This window comes from Syzygium oleosum, unplaced genomic scaffold, assembly GCF_021117445.2.
Source record: "Syzygium oleosum isolate NSW1041296 unplaced genomic scaffold, Sole_v2.1 Sole_v2.07, whole genome shotgun sequence".
In the NCBI taxonomy this organism is placed as follows: domain Eukaryota; kingdom Viridiplantae; phylum Streptophyta; class Magnoliopsida; order Myrtales; family Myrtaceae; genus Syzygium; species Syzygium oleosum.
In genome coordinates this window covers 12,556,234-12,576,802 of record NW_026607491.1, presented here as the reverse complement: position 1 = coordinate 12,576,802, position 20,569 = coordinate 12,556,234, and the positions used below count along the sequence as shown (strand labels likewise).

At 38.0% G+C, this 20,569-nt stretch overlaps 1 protein-coding gene across 2 annotated transcripts; it reads right to left on the bottom strand.

The window, feature by feature from the left end:
* Nucleotides 1-850: 850 nt before the first annotated feature.
* On the bottom strand, nt 851-16,309 carry LOC115672518 (protein unc-13 homolog). 2 transcript variants are annotated; one of them, XM_056313169.1, is made up of 27 exons: nt 16,033-16,309; nt 15,393-15,450; nt 15,097-15,272; nt 14,955-15,019; nt 14,197-14,557; nt 13,453-13,519; nt 13,163-13,316; nt 12,859-13,026; nt 12,591-12,701; nt 11,870-12,079; nt 11,230-11,331; nt 10,137-10,367; nt 9,046-9,120; nt 8,322-8,402; nt 7,058-7,240; nt 6,812-6,967; nt 6,513-6,605; nt 5,895-5,966; nt 4,652-4,769; nt 4,198-4,379; nt 3,507-3,585; nt 2,558-2,647; nt 2,379-2,485; nt 2,064-2,141; nt 1,887-1,982; nt 1,673-1,768; nt 851-1,251 (listed from the first exon to the last, which is right to left on the bottom strand). In XM_056313169.1, the coding sequence occupies exons 2-27, from the start codon at nt 15,398-15,400 to the stop codon at nt 1,078-1,080; spliced, it is 3,333 nt and encodes a 1,110-aa protein (XP_056169144.1). In that variant the 5' UTR covers nt 15,401-15,450; nt 16,033-16,309; the 3' UTR covers nt 851-1,077. The 2 variants fall into 2 exon arrangements, with proteins under 2 accessions (XP_056169144.1, XP_030450221.1); XM_030594361.2 differs by having other exon boundaries at nt 16,072-16,309.
* Nucleotides 16,310-20,569: the final 4,260 nt, after the last annotated feature.

The window sequence follows — 20,569 nt, the reverse complement described above, 5'->3', positions numbered from 1 at the left end:
GAAAAGGACCCAAAAGAGGGAACAAATTGAGAATGGGAAGGGGGACAAGGGAAGGTAATGCCTTCTAGACCCATGGAAGGAACTTTTTATTTCTTGAAACTAGCCAGGTACAAGAACATATTCTTTACTTGCTACATTAATTTCTTTTCTTGCTATGTTTCTGGCATCACCGTGAAATCACTTTCAGAATCCTCAAGTTCCCTCTCAGCCGATGGCAAGGCTCGTCTCATATCTCTCAAAGGCACCGACGAATATTTTACCGATTATGGGAATCTACTTAAAACATTTATCAAACAATCCATAAAGAGAAAACTTGGTGCTTTTTCTAGGATGACGGAAATTGAAACTTCTCATGTAATTGTGGGTTAGCTCGTAGTATTGAATTGCCTTTACCATAAGAAGAAACAGAAGTGCAAGTTTGAGGAATTCCTCAAGAAACTCAAAGGAAACTAACAGTGAGTTTGTTTCACGAAAAAAGAACAACTTAAAAAATGCTTTCGTAAAAATGATCACTTGTAATGCTTATAAAAATAAACGAACACAAATATTTTCATTATCCACAAAAATATTTAAACATAATTTGTTGTTAATAATAAAAAAAAATCATTGACTAATTATTTCAAACGATATAAGCGATCATTTTAGAAAAATACTTTCTAAATCATTCATTTTGTATGAAATAAGCGAAGCCTAAGAAGAAATCCAAAAGTACAGACCTTAATTTATCTCACGCAGAAGGTATCAGCCTCCCTTTTTTACAGCAAACAAGGCAAATACAAAATGTTACACTCAGCTTCAAGTTATTAGTCATGGATTTGCACAGCTATGACTTAATAATATGACCTTCAGATTTGTCTAAAATGAAAGAACACTTATTTCAGGTAAATACAAAAATTACAACGGCATTTGTTCAAGAATCTTCTTAATTACAAGGGAGAAGCAATGAATAAAAGTAGAGCACAATGAATGTTGTGGAGATACCAGTTTCACTTAGGAAGAACCATCACACTAAGCACAAGATTTGGGCCAAGTAAATGGCTTGATGGTGACTATCCCTGGGTTTGCGTAAATGCCACCCTAAGCACAAGATTTGGGCAATTTATACTGCTTTTTAAGGAATTGTGATGCCTCTGAGTCACTCCTGTGGCATAATATTCTCAAAAGCATGTTGGAGTCGGCGCCAAGCTTGCTTCCGCCACCTTGCATTTCCATGCTACTCGCAGATTTTAAGTCCTCGATCAGTTCTCGCGTCTACAAGAGATGATTTAGTAAATAACTATCTATAATAGTCAAGTAATCGAGGACAAATTGCATATCGAGATATCAAGATGGGAAATATATGGATTTTACCAGGAGATAGAACTTAAGATTTTCATGTATACGTGATTTATAACCTACAGTCCTTTTGGGATTCATAGAGGTAAAAATGAGATTCATGTGATAGCTCAATATCTTAATTCAGACTCATGTGTTGATAAAGAGCAAGGACTTGGCCCATCTAGTTTTCTTGCAATAGTACTTATTCAAAACGCCTTGTTCTTGTCTATTATCAATGGCCGAAAAACATAACCAACCCAGGGCACATATAAAGCTTTGATTACTAAATTGCTTGAGATTGTGATCCTTACTTCAATGGATGAAGAAATAAACTATATGTAGCAAAACAGCTAACCTCATAACCATGCAACTTTATAACATGACGGACTCGGGCCACTTGATTTTCGACTACACCCCGTGGGAGCCCATCTCCTCCGGAGATAAAGAACTCCTGTAATGTAAATGCACACATATAATGAGGTGTCATTGTCCAAAAGTAAAACAAACATCACTGATCAAAAGTCTCTTGCAAATATATCAGGTATAAACTTGTATTCACATCCACTTACCTTCAGTATTTCTAAATCCTCCTCCAATAGTTTTGCATCTCCAGGGTAGAAAACTCGCAATGGGCCTCCATTCAAAATAACTCGAAGTAAACCATCCTGCAAGAAGAATAGTGTAAGTACCATAAAAGAGTGACAATGGATTCAGATTTTTAGCCCCCTAAGTAAGTAAAGCGACACCAGTGATGCTTGAAGAAGACTGGTCACAACGCGATCCCTGAGAGGTTCCACAATAATGTGACACAACTGATTCAGTTCCTGCAACATTCCAAATTGAAAAGACTCATTGTTACGATTCTGGGGCTAATTATATCATCATACATATATGAGCACATAATCAGAGAAGATTAATATTATTCAGATCAACATCAATCAACTACGCTAATGCCCCAGAATCTTAGAATCTAATCCAGTGCAGGAAATTATCTTTCTCACTTTTAGCAGCTGTGAGAAGATGAAACAGATTTAAATGAAAATTTTAGAGGAAAAACCCACCACATCAAGTGGTTCCACCAATGACTCTAATCTCGCCTGAGAAACGCTCGGTTTATACAGATTCTCAATGAATGCTTCCCTCAAATCCCAGAAGACAATCTTGGTTCCTGAAGTTGAAGTAATTAAACTCTTCAGCAATGAGTCAGAAGGAAAAGAGCGAGAAAAGGAGTAACTCTTACCAGTAAACTCGCATATGCGATCAATGGCTGAATTCAAATCTTTTCTGCTCCCATCAAATGCTTTTTGCATCAAGCTTTTCGATTTTCCATCTAAAGAATATGGTCAGTTTAAGATGAATAAGAATAAGATCAAGTCGGACAGTAAAACCTCCATTCAAAATGCTCATAAAATAAATTTATCCTCATAAGAAACAATCCTATTGTAAGATTTTGTGGGACCACTGCCAACTACTCTAAAAGCTTTAAGTTGTTAGATGAAGGTGTGGTTTATCTTACACTCCCCCTTACGCTTAGTCTGGTCTTTTTGCTTAGTACTAAGCGTGGACATATTTAATTGGGGAGGCAAATAGGGCCTCGAAAGATTTGAACTCAAGACTTCCTGCTCTGATATCATGTAAGAATATGTGGGACCATTGCTAACTACTCTAAAAGCTTAAATTGTTAGATAAAGGCGAGGTTTAATATTTAAATAATCTTACAGCTATATTAGATCTTGGAAAGCAAAATTGACAGCCACAAACATTGGAAGTATGCAGAGCATTAGTTCAAGAAGAAACTTAAAATCTTTCAAGTCCAAAGAAACAGCTGAAATAAATGAAATCGCAAAGATGAGAAGATTCATCTACTTCAAGAGAGACATAAAAAAAAAGCATGAAGAACCAACCCAAATGATGAAGCCAGGGTTTATGTCGAATGAAAATTTTCTTGACGAGTTCAGGACATTAACAGTATGTCTCAATAAGCATTCTTCAATGGACAGAGATAAAAATAATCTAAAGCTATTCATGTAAGCTTGAGTTTAAACTTTCACAATAGTGGCAAGATAGTTTCTATAAGAGACGAGTGGTTCATTTAAAGCATATAAAGCGATAGCCAAAGTCTCATCAATATTTGAAAAAGAGAACTTCCTGCTTCCATAAAATTTTAAGGGGGGGAAAAAAGAACTTACTACTCAAGTTGTCACGTTGCTTCCTACTCCATCGCTCGTATATGCTATCTTCCAACTTATTAAGTTGACTAATTGCATACTGTCAGTAAAAAAAACAAACACATTGATTAGTCAACAATGACTTAACCAAATTGGCAGTGGCACCGAACTAGTGTCAAGGCCTGCACACTGTGTAAGCTCTGTCTCTGTTTTCCTCCCTCCCTCTCCCTCGCTCAGAAACCTTTGCTAAGTTAATTTCGACAGTTCATGAAGTATACCAAGAACAACTGCCATTGATTATCTCCAATATGGATTTTATTTATTTCTCTTCACTGGCACTTTTCAGTTCTTCAGCTGGAATATATATTTGCAAACCATGTCATTTCACCGAGCATGCAAGACTGAATTGCTAGTGATTATTTGTGTTCCTGCCTACATAAAATAAACCAGCAGGAAAGATCTACCAAAATACATCATAAATATCTCTGTGTGCTTCAAAAAATTTAAAACTCAAAGCTGTTCTTTTTCTCAGCATTTTAGCTTTTTATACAACTCTCAACTTTTTTTCCTTTTATAGCAATGACTGGCACCATTATTTTGTGGTGCATTTTCATGGAACAAAGGATTGACATTTAGTGTGTTCCCAAATTCCAGGGACAATATGAAGGTGGATATCTTCCCGTACACATGCAAAGAGGAAAGCAACACTCACATATAGAGTATTTAACTGCACACACAGTGTTGGCGTTGTTCGAATGTTAATTTCAACTGATCTCCGATCATCAGGAATCCTAGGTGTATCGAAAAGCTCCTTCTTCACAAAGGCCTTTATCCCAGCTTCCTTTTTGAATCGGGTAAGGACTGGCTCTGGTGGAATCAGCTCCTCTTTGCTGGCTGCACATACCAAACATAATGCATTGAGTACTTCACAAGAATAACGTTATTTTCCTAACAGACCATAAAGGAAACAACAACTATGCACGAGAACAAATCTCAAACGACCGAACTGGGTTGACATTTAAAAAACAACATATGGCTTCAAGTCTTAATTTTGTTGAGGAGAGAGAGCAAGAGAGAATCAAACATGCAAACCAGTACAAGGCATGTTGCTTTTTTTCTCAAGAAAAGAAAATCATTTGAAACAGAGGACATTCAGGAAAACATACCCAAGTTATCAGTGACTCGATTAGCATATACTTGAAACGCGTTGTCAATGCCACGGAGCATGCTATTTAATTCTGTAGACCTCATTGGAATCGTAAGAGCGAAGAACTGATCAACAGTCTGCAACAAGCAATATGCACAGATGGAATTAGTTCTCCCTCAATTAAGATAGTATACATACGCATTTTCTGCCAGACCTCAAAGGATAGAACATTCCAGAATCTGTCTTATTCATTAAAATAGTAAAAAAAAAAATTGATAAAGTTCGGAGTGCAAACAAATCCATTAGCCAAGTCTCATATTGAACTCTTCGGTAAGTTTTCTAGAGGAATTTCCCAAGTTTTTGTTTTCAGCTTTTAAAAGTTTAGATAAAACCTTGTTCAATGTGACTTTTCAAGGGTCTTCAAAACTTGTTTCCAATAAAAACCATGAAGAATAGTTTTTAGATTTTGGCATAACTTTTGAAAATAATTTTGTAATGTTCTGTATGTTTCTTCCAATTGCAAACATGGACGCCCACAATGAAAAAGGGAGGGAGGGAGGTCCTCTATTCACACCATTCCCTCCCTCCCAACCCCAGCTTGCTTCGTTAAGAACCTTTGACTGATCAAATATCAAACACAGAAAATTGCACCAAAAATGAAACTAATTCGTTTATGTATGTGTAGTAGAGGCTTTCTCATAAAATATTTTATCAGCAGAACTTGAAAATTCTCTCTTATCAGATTTTGATTGATTAATTTATGAATGGTCATGTTAACGAGTCCCAAGGCACTTGTTAAGTACACTCTATTTGGAATAATTCGATTTTCACAATACACTGACTGTACATAACATGTGGGCTATCAGTGCATTGGAAACTGTAAAGTTTCCTTAATTTGTTACTAAACAAGTGCCCTTGGATAATCGTTAACATAATCCATTTATGAATCTTGTGAAATCAACACCAATTACACTCTCATTATTATCAGATATTTATTGAGATGAGGTCTGAAATAAGGTTTTTGTTCTCTCTTTATGAAACAATGGCTATAAAATATAATGAAAAAGGTTTGTTTCAAGCACGAAACATGTATTAAAAAAAATGAAAATAAAAAATAGTTTGTATTTTTCATTTTCTTTAAAATGAAATGCATTTCCTAAAGGCAAACAGGCCCTTAACTTCAACAACCATATCCACCTTAAGCAATCCACCACATATCTTCACGGGAAGTTTATGAAACAAAAAGAAAAGTAGATAACAACCTCCTCAATGATCCTATATACTTCAACAATGGAACTCCCATGCCGCTGCTGAGGTGATATTGGATCCCACCGCTACAAAAGTGTTCAAACAAAGATTAGGCTTTGTAATGGAAGAAAATCCAGAGGTAAAGGATCCAAAACAATAAGAAGATAATTAATATACAGAGCATTATGCCATTGTTCACTGAGACAAACAATTTATGATCCACTTTCGACGTAGATATAGTCAGGAAAAGAAGATTAAGCTAGACTGAAAGTACTAATAACACTCATGAGTTCAATTCCACATGCGAACCTCAAGTTGATAAAAAAATTTAATGGGAAAGCACCCAAACCACAGGCTTTTCATGAGAACGCGGTACAATAGGACCAGCATATGGTGTCACAGTCTACATGATCATGGTTTTGATAAGAAAACTTCATCAAAGGACTCCATCGGAGTCCATTTAAAAAGCTCAGAAAAAGAACCGGTTAACATGAAGATCGTCTTCATTCATCTCTTTCCCATCTTTGTTTTACTCTAAACAGCCAATACATGAAATCTTGGAAACAAGCAGCAGGCAAAAATTTATTCAGAGCTTTTAAAGTTTAAAACAAATCAAGAAATGCCACACATACCTCTTGCTGAATAGCACGCTCAACCCAGCCGAGAATTCTAGCAAGCTGTGAATTGACCCAACGCAACACCAATGTTCCAGATATTAATTCAATCTGGAAAAAGGAAATGGCACAGTTGAAAAATGGATAGATAGCAGGAGAAAGTAAGCAAATAAACATGCAAACACATATATACATGTCAATGCAAAAGAAGGACATAACCTTTTCCCACTAGTAGTTCCTACACACATACTTGTCGAGGACTGAAAGCAGAGCCCAACTACGATCAAAACCTAGAAGCATTATGTCAATTGTATCACCTGGTATGGAATGAGTTTCTTGTTGTAGAAATCAGCATTCTCGTCCCCACATGTAGAGGATATAAGTGACTTTATATACTGCTCAAGGCTGTCCGCCGCCGGGAAAACAGATGCAACATCCTCAGTCAAATGCTCAGCATGATCAATGAAAGGTTTCTAGAGATTTCACAAAGATTAAAATCAAGTGAGAAGACCATAATTTTGAAAGATAAACCTGAGTGACCAACCCCCAGGACATAAGCTTACCAACTTCTGACCATAAAGCTTGTGTGTAAGGGAAGCTGAAACAATAGCAGCCTGTGGATGCCATTGACGTAAAATGGGCATGAAGATGCTTGAATCTGTTTTCAGAAGTTTCTTGGTCTCATCGGCAAGCAATGACAAAGGATGCTCATGAGTTGCCTCTAATTTGTCAACCACTAGCAATATCTGCATGGAGAAAGAAGTGTGAAATAATAGCCCTACATGAACTAACAGGAAGCATTTGCCCTTTAAGAGTTTTCTGTTTCCACTTCCAGACCCTCAAAAGAAAGCTCAGCTATTCAATAAGAGGAATCCCCAGATCTCAGGTCCATGTAAGATGCCACATGACATACCCTCTCATAAATGGTAACATCAGAGATTGTCCAAGCCAAATAGACAGATTAGTATGACGCATGTTAGAAAAGAAAAACAATATACATAATTAATTTCTCACATGTCATTCTAATGATAAAAGAACCAAAGTAATAACTTTCAGCCATTCAAGCAACAAGCTACTCAAATTTATGAAAACTCAATTTTCTTTACTACACTCTTCTTACCCTGAAATGCATGGACCTTTTTAAAACAAGACCCGTTCATTAACAATGGCACTTCTATTAAAAGTAGGGTATCCTACTTAATTGTCTTCAAAGTAGTGAACTCAAGAGAAAGCAAGGACATCTACATGGATCAAAAACTTCTATAGTTCATCCTTGTAAAAGTTGCAGTCGACCTCCGGACTTAGTTGCCTTAATGTGTTTGAACAAGAATGTTGAGATGGGTTTTATCCATGTAATCGCTCTCAAAGTGCTGATCTAAAGACAAGGATAAGTGTATGGCCTACACGAAAATTATTATATGATGATATATCTAAATCCAAATGATCTCGACGCATCAGCATATGCAAGCTCAATCATCAAGCTATAGATCAAAGAAAAGTAAATTTAAAGATTAAATCCTTTTATATTATTTTGCTATTGAGAAGAAGACACAAAAAGAAGACAGCGACAATAAATTATTCTAAACAACAGACCGCATCTGTGTCCAGAAGAAGAATAAGCAGTCCAACAAAACTCATGCTCATCACTATTAACATGATTTCTCCAAAACAATTTCAGAAACAATTGAAATCACAATTCTCTAAATATCAGGGTTAGCTTGTGGCCAAAGAAAATTCATAGAGAATTGGAAATTGTAGCTGCCACTGCAAGCAAATTCAAAATCTTTGTAGATATGAACTGCCAGAAGAAATTAATGAGCAACTTACTCTTGCAAAGGCATACTTGATGGAGGATGATATGTATGACTCTATCTGATCTCTATCACTGACAGACCCAGACTGGATTGCCTGTGTTGACATGAAAAGTGTTACAAAACTTTACATCCCAGTGAAGCCATGCATTTATTGCTAACAATATATAGGTATGAGTCGACTTTGTTCGAAATTAACACAAGCATGTGTTATGGAATGAACATTCACAAATGCGGTGTGTTAATAAGATGCAGGTTTTTATGGATGTGTACATTAAATGGAAATACACTTCATTGCTGCATTCTGGACAAAGTGACAGTCCTGTCAGTGGAGGATTAAATAAATAACCAAAGTTAGCCCAGATATGTGAAACAAGAAATGAAGATTGCCCATCAGGTAAATTGACCTCTATGGTGAGTTGAAGTACAAAGCCATGAGAGAGGCTTAAATGGCTAAAATTCATACAAGACATTGTAAGGCTGGATCATGCTGAATATATGAAATAACAATAGTTGTTCTCACATATAAAGAAATGCCGCATATAAATGGATCTGAGAGAATCTGAAAGGAGATGAGGTGCCAGAACATAACTGATCCTATTAACTGCATGTATTTAAATGACAGGACTCAGTTTGTTTCCAACACCATTTTTACTGCTGCATTTAACCTGGCTTTTATCTGTTATCACCATGCAACACACTTTATTGCCAAATCAACTGTAGAATACCAGCATCCATACATGTTCAGGTTCTTCCAAAAGAAGCCTCCGAGAAACCATTGCAACTTTCACAACATTCTCCATCAAGACTGATCCCTGCGAGGTATGTGAGATTTTCTCACTTGCTATATATCATGTCAAGGTAAAATAGAGAAGAATGACCCTTGCAAAAAATTTAGTCTTAGGGCCTCAAGGAGGAGAACAAAGTATGTTAGTTTGATGGACCCCCAAGATGTCCATAAATAACGCAACAGTATCTAAAGAAGCTAGAAATTTTGATCTTTTACTGATCACAACAGATGCAAAATTTGATCAATTAAAGGATAATTACAAGCAAATACCACCATGTGCATCATGACTAGATAAGCAAGCATAACATATCATATGGCACGATCTCTCATCAAGTACCCTAAAGAATTACCAGTGGATGTGCTGGACATCAAGATCTCCTAAATGTTAACTTTGTAATGGTATCACAATAAGTTTGACGGTAACAATAACATGCATAGAGTTTCTCAGACTGCAGCCAAGAACCTGAAGGCCTATTACCATGATCCAAGTGAAACCAAATCTGATGCTGCTCTGTCTTATAATGAAAGCGTAGCCCCAGTTCCAACACTATTATGACTCCAACCTACATCTATGTACTCTGTTCTAGCACATCAATTAGGCCTTCTTCTAGGTACAAGTATTACAGTATGACGCTCCTGAAGTGCGACTAGTGTGAGTTATGACAATGCGCATGAAATTAAACATCCAAAGACATGACTAATTCCGCTGCCAAGATGTGCTCAACAGTCTTAGTGATAGACATATGTTTAACTCCCCAGAATAAGGGCGCTCAAAGTAATGTTTCATTTAGCATTACATTCATTACAGGCAAGTTTTCACAGAGGAATGATCAGATGAGCCAAATCTCCAGAAGAACTTAACATGAACTTCAATGAGATAAGTGAAATATGTCGCAGGCCCAACATGCATGTCATAAACACATTTATGCCCATTCTACCAGCTTTTTTTGTTGAAAAAGCTACCATTCTCTCATAAGTGAAACATAAAAACAAAACTAGCACTAACAAAATTGGACACTGATCCCAACACAAAAATCAGACCTCTGCAAAGTGCATATGGTAGTCTTCTAGCTGCTTATCAGCCCATTTCTGAACAGGCAGTAGGAAGGACTGTAATAAGGACATCTCATGAAATCCATCCCCAACATCGACTTTGGAATGCAAGCTTCTTAAGTGTGACCTCTCTTGTGGACCTCTCTGCTCCTTTAAAGGAATTTTCTTTAGCTGATGAATGGCATGTTGAAGCATTCCTTGCTCGTTGGTCATAACATACTGTGGTCAAGCAACCGAGTACAGCGATAACTCAGAATGCAACAACGACATAAATAAAGACACAAGAAAGAATCAGTAGATTCCTCCATACAATCATAAGAACATGTCAGAAATTCTAGATGGGAAAAGTAATAGATGCAGCAAATTAATAAAGAGTCCATTAAGTGACTTGTGGGAAATCTTGAGCAAGTTTGTAATGCTATGAGGCCCAGACACTTCATACTTAGGCCAGATATAAGCTCACAGAGCATGATGATCTTACGTGTATATGAAACTACAACAGAGATTATTGACCCAAGCCTCCCGGAACAACACAAATTTATCCAGCAGAAGTTAGGTTTGAAACTCGACCAACACCACTATCCAATTCACCAGTAGAATAGTGGCAGGCGTGATGAAAAGAGAAGAATTTATCTACAAGAAAGCTTATTGTAGGAAAGGATCCACAAAAGTTCCTTCACTTCAAGTATTAATATCAGTGCTATCAATAAGGCTGCAAACACACAATTCAGAAAAAGGTCGCAATTCTTTTGCAAGACTTGGCTCAATCTATCAGCTCATGGCCCCTTTTGCCAGGATGGCCTTTAGGAGCATGTTAAGTAAGGTGTTTTTGAAAAAAATACAGGAAAGAGAAAAAAAAAAGTGATGCCGAAGGGAAGGGAGTGAAAGCCTGCAAAGTAACAGGCAAGAATATATGGGGCGGCACTTGCCAGCATTTTCTACTATATGAGGGGTAAAAAGTGTTAACACTTTGCCTTACCAAAAAAAAAAAGTGTTAACACTTTGAAAAACATCAACTTGAGAAATCCTCAAAAGCGCATTCTAGATACCTAATAACCATCACCAACTACCATAACATTACCTGACGGAATAGTATCCATGCATAGCACGTGTAGTGCATGGTCTCTGTGATTCCTAAAACACGCCACGTGGACTTCAAAAGTTCAAGTATTTCTTCAACTTCCTGTAAAAGAGTAAGCGAGAATAACTACAAGTGGAGCAGACAACAACTTGTGAACAAACTATCTCATCTTTGCACAAACTAGATAATAGGCTATAACTTATGCTACTTCTCCCTAGGGAGGAGCAATCAAAATTTCAGTTCATGAGAATATGGAAATTCAATTCATTTTTAAATATCTACTATGAAACGGAAACCAAAGCATGAAGTGATCCTCACCAGATAACCCAAAATCAGATGTTGTGTGTTTAGGATAGCTGCAACTTTAGCTTTGACTTATAGTTATAGCTGACTGTGAGTTATAGTAATATTCAACACCTCAAATCTCTAAAGTCACATATTTGTATTTGAAGAAGTCATACAAATTTTATTTTGAGATTCCCAAAAATCATATGGTGTTTGCCTTTTGGCTTTTATTCAGAAACCAACATTAGGAGGGCAAAGCCCCCGAAACACTTAAACTCTTGAACAGTTAAACCTCACTACAATACACATTAGGATATTTAAATCTCTTAGAAAGCGAAGGACAATAAGCACTAACTTCTGTCAGCTTTCCCTCATCCAAAATGTCAAAGACGCTAAGAAGCAGTTTCTCGTATAGCCTGACGTTTAGATGATACCCATCTGCCCAGTGGCAAATTTCACCAGTCAAGTCACCACGCGCTGGCCTTTCAGCAAGTGGAATAGCAATCTCCTTAAGATACCTCAAACATTCTGTCCGCTGTATTTCACCCACTGAAGGTGCGAGAGACTGCAAAAAATGAAAACGAACATAGGCAATAATCAGAGACATGAAAGCATGCAAATGAGGGATGAAGAAGCCTACTTTGCCAAAGTGCAACTCAAGAAGCTGTTAGGAAAAACTACTTCGCATCAATATCATAATGTCAAAACAGTCTTCTACACACTTAAATGGAAGAGTGTTAGCAGCATGCAGTAAAAGAAAATTGAAACTATCAAAGTTTGAATGATCAAAATTTATGAGTTATTGCTATTAGGCCCAAGAGGCTCTAGTCGACCCATTTGAATGACAATAGTTCGAAAGTAAATTCCCATTGCACGTTCGTGAAAGCAACACGACATGCATGAACAGAACCTCCCTGAACTGAAAAGTCAATACTAGAAGTAGCAAAGTGAGAAAGCTAACATAGGAGATTCCATAAGGAAAGAAGGTGAAGACCATTATAAGCTATAGAAAATGAATGATGACAACAGAATCCAATGGTATGAGCAAGTGGATGTGGAACTAACAAAAAGCGAACCTCAGATTCTTCAATCTTCGCCAGAAGCTTCCTAAGCTCACTCACTTTGCGTCCAGATTCACTAAATCCAACTGCGGCATGATTAAGAAGCCCCTCTTCCAACATGTTTAACTGCGCTGATACAAGACTTGTACGTTGAAATGTGGAATACAATAGCAATATTGCGTCAGATTAACTTATACCCAAATACATGGATAAATAACCGTACCAACATAGATCTATTCCAATCAATAATTTCAGTAAGGCAGGGAAAAGGGACAGAACTTACCTGCCTTTTTTGCCATTTTATATATGCCTTCTTGTCAGAAAATTCTGTACGGGAAATACAGCATAGCAATTCCAGCGGAATTAGCAGGGTGTCCATTCTCTTTCCAACCTTTCCTGCAAGCGCATTTAACAGCCCTTGTCTTGTTCTGATGTCCATTGCCTCGGAGATCTGCCCTCACAGTAAAGAGATTAACAACAGATATTTTGTTTTACTCTTCTATAATGACAAAGCAAAAAAAAGGTAAATAAGAAAAAAATGTGTCAAAAAAGAGAGAAGTTAAAAGTCTCTCCAAAGTCCAAAGTACCTCCATCTGTACACGCATGGACTCCAACAAACCAACCAATCCTGGCGCTCGTTGAGATTGGGACACTAAATTTTCACTTCTACTGCGTCCAAGCTTCCTCATCAACTTGGACCTCTTATCCTTCTTTTTCTCTTTAGATGGAACAATAAGGCCCCTGTTTTGGTGATATCATAGACGTGGGCAAAAGGCATGATTTAAGGTGCGGTTCAATCAATGTGCCAATTGAAAATGAGCTATATTACCATGTGAAATAAAGTTATTGCAAAAGAAACGAGATTATAAAAATATACCCTGCAGCCCCAGCGCAAGCCAGAAGGATTTCGTACGCACTTTCGCGGAGATCGTCATCAGTGATACCTAACAACGAGAAATTAAAGTTCAGTTATATCATGCCATGTGTTTGGTTTCCAGCAAAGTTAGTAGAATAATGCCCTCCAGTCCTGGTAAGATCAGTCAATGTCTAAGTTTTTAAGCAATAGATTCGAGCATACCGCTATGTACGCAACATTAAATAATTTCCTTTTTGGATAATTTAAAAGAAGAGTCATTCAAAGAGCACCAGAAATGTAACAAACTATGCAAAGATGCATAATCAACAACTAAAATGGGCATGAAACTTAACATCACAATGGTATCGCAATAATATATATGCATAGTGAAAAATGTAAAGCCTTCATAGTATAGACAGAAATTTAATCTCCTTAAAAGCTTTTCTCTTTGTACACACGATATCTCTGCACTCGAAAAGAAGCTCCACCAAGCTATTAACTCTTTCTCACTACCCAACAGGGAGGAAACCACATTATGGAAGTGCAGATCCATAAGGACAACAAGAAGAAGAGACAAAAAACTCAGCCATGTTTCTATCTAACATGACCTATCTTTCTTTCGGAAAATCTCAATAAAATGTGCCTTGAGAGCCTATCAGAGACTCCTACTGAAATTATGCGCCTTGCTCATCAGAGTTATCTAAACCCACACAGATAATGAAATTCCAAGGCAAATAAACTAGAGACATGTGCTATTTTAGTTACCTGTTGCAAATGGAGGCAACACTGGCACAAGATCGGCAGCATCATTGATACTCCGTCGTGACATTCTACGACTGTCAAGCTCCTCAATCTCTTCATCGTCCTCAAAGTCATCAATGTCATCTACAGTGAGTTCTCGTACTTGTGGAGAGTTGAAAGACTCTGCTCTAGATACACTTGATAAAACAGGTGACGGAGCAACATTAGGAACGGGAGATGGTACAGAAGGAATTGGTGATGACATGAAAGAAGAGATTGCTGGTGCCGTAAAAGCAGGAACATGTGGAGGCACCCTTCTCGGAGGTGAACCTGAAGACTCGGGATTTGTAACCAGAAAGAACTCATCACTGGAACCTGTGTTATTCTACAAAAGGAAAAAAAAAAGGCAAAGCTTCAAAACCAGATCAGCATAACAAAATCACAACGACAAGATAAAGCTTCACACAAACAGAGAGAGAGAGAGAGAGAGAGAGAGAGAGAGAGAGAGAGGTGTGTGTGAAGATGAAATAGGGGATAGAATCGCCCTCCAGCAGGCATCTCTTTGGAACGGTACATCAGCAACAAAAAATTAATAATTACAAAGAGCTCGACACAAAATAAAGCTTCATGAATTGAACAGCAAAGTGCATCAAATCAGGACGCCAGTAATAAATCACACGTTTGACAGTATGCAGTTGCCAATTACCCAACTACATGCAGGAAAAGCAATTTCTAATAAGTTGAGCAATATAATGACAATTGAACTGCAGGCCATAGCTTACCATAGGTGGTAACACAGTATGATCGTGATAGTCTCTGATAGCTTCGGATAGTTCAAGCATATCGCCTGCATCAACAAAGCGCAATGCAGATGAGAACACTATCGGGGAACAATAAATTGCAATGACCTAGAAAGCTGAGCACCTCTTTTAGCACAATTGAGAACATGATCGACACTGACTTGGTCAAGATCCACGTCATCTAATGAAACAGCACCAGGAGGCATCGTAACTTTCTTGATTAAGCTGCCAGAAAGTATGAAGCTCAGAAGAATACGCCTGTCTCGTCGATAACGTTGAAGAAGCTCCAGTGCATTTTCCCTAAATCAACCAAACAGGCAACAATGTCTTTGAAGTCCAATTGTTGGGGAACATGATGAATTCGGCATCCACTTAAAAAGAGCCAATAAAAAGACATGGAGAAGATATAGGGATACGTACTCTTCCATGGCAGTTGCAACAGTAATTTAAATTCGAATTCCACCGAATTTGATCGCCGCTGTAAAATAAATGCATGATCAGATTAAGAACACACCGCTAACATCTCACAACCATCCGCACCCAATTAAATGTCGTTATCCCTCGCAAGAATAATGAAGACGGGCACACCAGCAGACTTCTCAAGAACCACGACAAAGCACATCGTAATTACACGAGCAAGAAACGAAACAATCACGACGCACATGGCATTGGCCCAAACACAACAAACGAACGAACAAACAAACAAACAAACAAGCCCTTTTGCCCGAAAGATCCTGCCCCGTTGGTTGTCCCTTCAATCCACTCGATCCACAACACATCCAAAACTTTTCGCAAACGGATGCTGTCTCGGCAACAGAACTGCTAAAGAAACTCCATTTACTTCCCTTTTACCTACTTCGCTAAAAAGAAAGAAAGAAAACCCAGAACCCAACAGAGCTCCTGCTCCCTCAAATCTAAAGCTGGTCCCAGAAACTAAGTCCCCGCAGAGCAGAGTTAAATCAGCGCGGCCATGTTGGACAGAAATCAAGAAAGCCCATCACGAATCTCGCACCAGGCACTTGCATTGAGCGCAGCTAAACAAAACGCTAAAAGCTGAAACCTGGGCAACGCGGGGAGCAAAGGGGATCAGTTCACGTACGGTTCCGAGGCCGAATCTGCGAGAGGAGATCGAGGCGGGGACGGACTGGAGCGGAGGGGGAGAGTGGGCGGGAGAGGCGAACTTTTTTTATGGCGGTGAAGAAATGAGGAAGTGAGAGTGAGTGAGAGAGAGATGGGGGGGTGGGTTATGCGGTGAACGCAGAAAGAGAGACACTGCGCTTCGCTTCACATCGGAGAGTCCTGAATCGGGGAGGCTTCCGTCTGAGAGGAAGAAACTTCACGAGGGGAAGGGGGTGCTGAGGAAGTCAAATCTGAGGAGAGACTGCTGTAGACAATAGACATTGCTGTTTTTCTTTTCTTTTTTCCTTTTTCTTCTTTTCTTTTTGGGGGTAGAAGATTTCTCTTCCTATTTAATTTAAGGGAAAAAAATCGCGTAAAACCTCAAACTATATTCACCGTGACACATTTATCCTAAAATTTTTATTGTGACATCAAGAAAACCTCAAACTTACCCATTACGACACATTTATCCTAAACTTTTTTTTCTTGTGGAATAAAAAAACCTCGTACTTGTACTTATGGATTCAAGTACTCTACATTAAGGTTCCGTTAGATGATTTTTCAATCAATCACTCAAGTCATGTGAGTGCCATGTCAACAATGTTGCTTTCCAGCATCAATGTCGATAGATTTTTAATAACCCTCGTCGAAGGAATTTTAATGGAAAGTAGATGTGTCACACAAATACAAGTTAAGAATTTAGTGTCACAAAAAAAAAGGGATTAGGATAAATGAGTCACGATGGGTATAATTTGGAGTTTTTGGTGACTTTTGCCTTTAATTTTATGTTTTACTAAAACATCGCCTTGCAATTCCGGTGCAATGTACAAAAAAAAAATATCCGTTTGAATTTGATAGATATTACATGTACAATCATTACTCTAAAATAAGTAGGTGACATTGCAAAATTTTCCATTTATTAGCTTAAGGTGTGATTAAATTAAATTAAATTAAATCATGTATGTAAATTTTCGGGTTTTACATAATGAATATAATTAGATTCGTTAACAATATCTGCTTAACAATCGTACCTATATCAGGTAACCTGATCGCAAGTTTCAAAAGTATATACAACTCATTGGTATTATGCGACCTTTTATCTATTTGATGCCTATAATTTATATATAGAATGGGATTTTCTACACCATTAATGTTATATATTTTAGTAACCTGTAACAATACTCACTTCAAATTGTTATTCATTATGTCATGAATTTAGCACAATGAATTTGAAATTAGATAGGGAGGACTACAGAAAAGCAACGTTTTTATCTTAAATTTGGAATTAATTATATCTTCAAAATTGATTAATGAGTTCCATTGCTATGATGGAGTAACTTAGGCAGTGTGAATACATGGATGAAATTTTAATTTTAATTTCTACTGTAAGTTAAATAGTTCGATTACTTTTATTTTGTCTTTTGCTCTTGGACGTAATGGATTTTTTTTTGTCTCTTTCCTCTCTTTTTTTTGACATTCAATATCCCTTTTTTTCCTTTTCTCAATTACTCATGCATTATTGTAATGTTTATTTTTTTTTGTAAGTTATTGACATTTGATATCTTTGTCTTTAGAATTGCATCTTCAATAGATTGCCAAAGGGCAAAATCCAATAAAAAAAATTTGAATTTTTATCTCTAGTATATTAACCCTAGATTACAAGTTATATAGATATCAGGTGACCTATGGGCTATGACTAATATGTCATCAAAAGCTTATAAATATTTAATTATAGAAAAATCTTTAGATTCGCAAACACGTTATCATTTTGTTGGTGATCTCAATAAAAAATAAATACAATTTGCTGCTTGAATTTAGAAAGATTGCGACAGCATCCTATGATTTGATTGATTCGGTGAATAGTCATGGAAGGTGAGAACTAGCTAGGTCAGTTTAATGTTATTTATGGTTGACCACTGGATTTATGCAGTCAACCAATGCAAGTCATGTATATTCACTCTTGGGAAATTCCTCTTGATTTTGTACATTATCTTATGTAAATGTTCCAGGAAATGATCTCCAGATATTTAGCAGAATGATACTCAAGCAAACAATAACTAGAGATGAAACATATCTCGATATGACAAAAGTATTAGCAACTTCGTCAGATAGGAGTAGAGTCGAACAGCAAAACGCAGCATAAATCTGCTCACAAGGCAGAATGTGAGTATGAACTGCGGGTGAACATGAGCACCAGTAACTTCGGTTGTTCTCCGATTGAGCGTACTGCATTTTTGTGAACGAAGTGACTCGAGTTCAGCACGTATTTGAATGGTCGAGACATGGACCCCTTGACGTCAGCCGCAATGCAAAGAGTGTTCTTGGTCCTTATTCGCCCATGTTATAATCTGTTGAAACATAAGAAGGGGCGCTTTCATCGGTACTTCGAGCATATGAAGGATGTAGGGTTCTATATTCCGCTGCGTTGTTTTTCGTTGATGAACCCTACAGTGGTATCAGAGCTGCTTGTGATATATTGAAGTTGAATTGGAAACCTTAATTGTTGATACATATGATGTATGCCTGAAGTGAGTCTCAATTAGGGTTAGATGAATTTAAAATACGAATTGATATGATCAATTGAGAAGGAACGAAGCAGGGATGGATCGATCTTGTTCCGCTCGCGCCTGGGCTGTTGCCCGAGGCGGAGACGGCGGGCGGAGACGGTAGGCGGAGACGGCGGCGAGTCTGGGTCTGTTGCCCGAGGCGGAGACGGCAGCGCGCCTGGTCATCCGGCACGTCGAGGACTCGAGGCGTTCGGCCAGATGCGTACAGTGAGGGCGCGGGAGGTGGCAGCGATGGATAGTCTCCCGAGAACACAGAAGTGAGACTTTTGTCTATGTTTTCGGGGCTCTCCTGGAAAACAGAATTGAGACCGCAAGGGGCTCTGCCCCTTGACCCTGCGAGGGGCGCTGCCCCTCGACCCCGTAAGGGGGCGCAGCCCCCTTGACCCCTGCATGGAATTGGTCGTTCTCGTATGATTGATATATCTTTGTTATTATAAGTGATGCTTTGTTGATGTTCAGAACATGCATACATTCACCACTACATAATTATTAAGAGTCCCTCATAAAATTAAGTAATAATATGATGCCTTTCCAATCATACACCTATTAAGACTTGAATCGTCAAAAGATGGGCCTGCCAAAGTAGGGTGTCTTTAACTATTTGAGTAAAATAGGATGGATAATGGTTATTCATATGTTAAGATTGGTTTACTTAACGAAGCTATCAAAACGGTTTTGGGCCTTGAGGCATAGTGTTTGGGGATATGATATGAGATATCAACCCCAACAACCAAGAGTTGTATTCGATATAATTGACAAAGGGTTGTCTACCTAAATAACTTAGTCTTGAGCGGTAAGCCAAAGTTTACTCGAGTCTTGGTAAAATATGGGTCTTGGTCCACTATACTTATTGGGACATATATTATAAAAGTATAGTGTGAGTTTATTATAAGTAATATTAATGAACAATTCACTTTGCATATTTGTTGTAGATAATGGCAAATAGCTCTGCATCACACTTTTCACTGCGATCTGTCCTTGAGAAGGACAAATTGAATGGTTCAAACTTCTTGGACTGGTATAGAAGCTTGAGAATTGTTCTCAAGCAGGAGAAAAAGGATTATGTCCTGGAGAAACCAATCCCTCAGAAGGCACCTCCTTCCAACGCTCCCCATGCTGAAAGGAATGCTTATCAGAAGCATAAAGATGATGCATTGGATGCATCATGTCTAATGTTAGCTACCATGAACTCAGACCTTCAGAAGCAGTTTGAGAACGTGAATGCCTATGATATGATCATGAACCTGAAAATTTTGTTTCAGGAGCAAGCACGCACTGAAAGGTACCAAACGGTAAAGACATTAATTGAGTGCAAGCTAGCAAGTGGGAGCTCAGTTAGCCCACATGTCATAAAGATGATAGGTTATATTGAAAACCTGGAGCGACTGGGCTCTCCCATTAGCCAAGAGTTGGCTATTGACATTATTCTTCAGTCATTGCCTCAAGATTATGACACGTTTGTTATGAACTATAACATGCATAATCTGAACAAGTCTTTGACTGAACTGCATGGGATGCTCAAAACTGCTGAGCAGAATATCAAGAAGGACCCTACCCCTAATGTTCTCATGGTTCAAAAGGGGAAAGGCTTTAAGAAGCCAGGTAATGTCAAGGGTAAGGGCAAGGGCACTAAGCCTAAACCCAAATCCAAGACCAAACCGGGTCCGACTGCTGATGCTGTATGCTTCCATTGTGGGGAGAATGGACATTGGAAGAGGAATTGCAAGAAATATTTGGAGGATCTGAAGAAAAAGGGAAGTGAGACTTCCGATTCAGGTATTTATGTTATAGAAGTAAATGTTACTACTAGTTCTACTTCATGGGTATTGGATACCGGTTGTGGTACTCACATTTGTATGAATGTGCAGGGACTAAAACGAAGTAGAACACTTACAAAAGGTGAAGTGGAGC

Excerpts from the sequence above, each read along its gene's own strand:
- LOC115672518 (XM_056313169.1), bottom strand. Across the intron at positions 13,317-13,452 it reads GCTTGCGCTGGGGCTGCAGG|GGGCCTTATTGTTCCATCTA; the intron begins GTATATTTTTAT and ends TCACCAAAACAG. Across the intron at positions 1,983-2,063 it reads GTCTTCTTCAAGCATCACTG|GATGGTTTACTTCGAGTTAT; the intron begins GTGTCGCTTTAC and ends TTCTTCTTGCAG.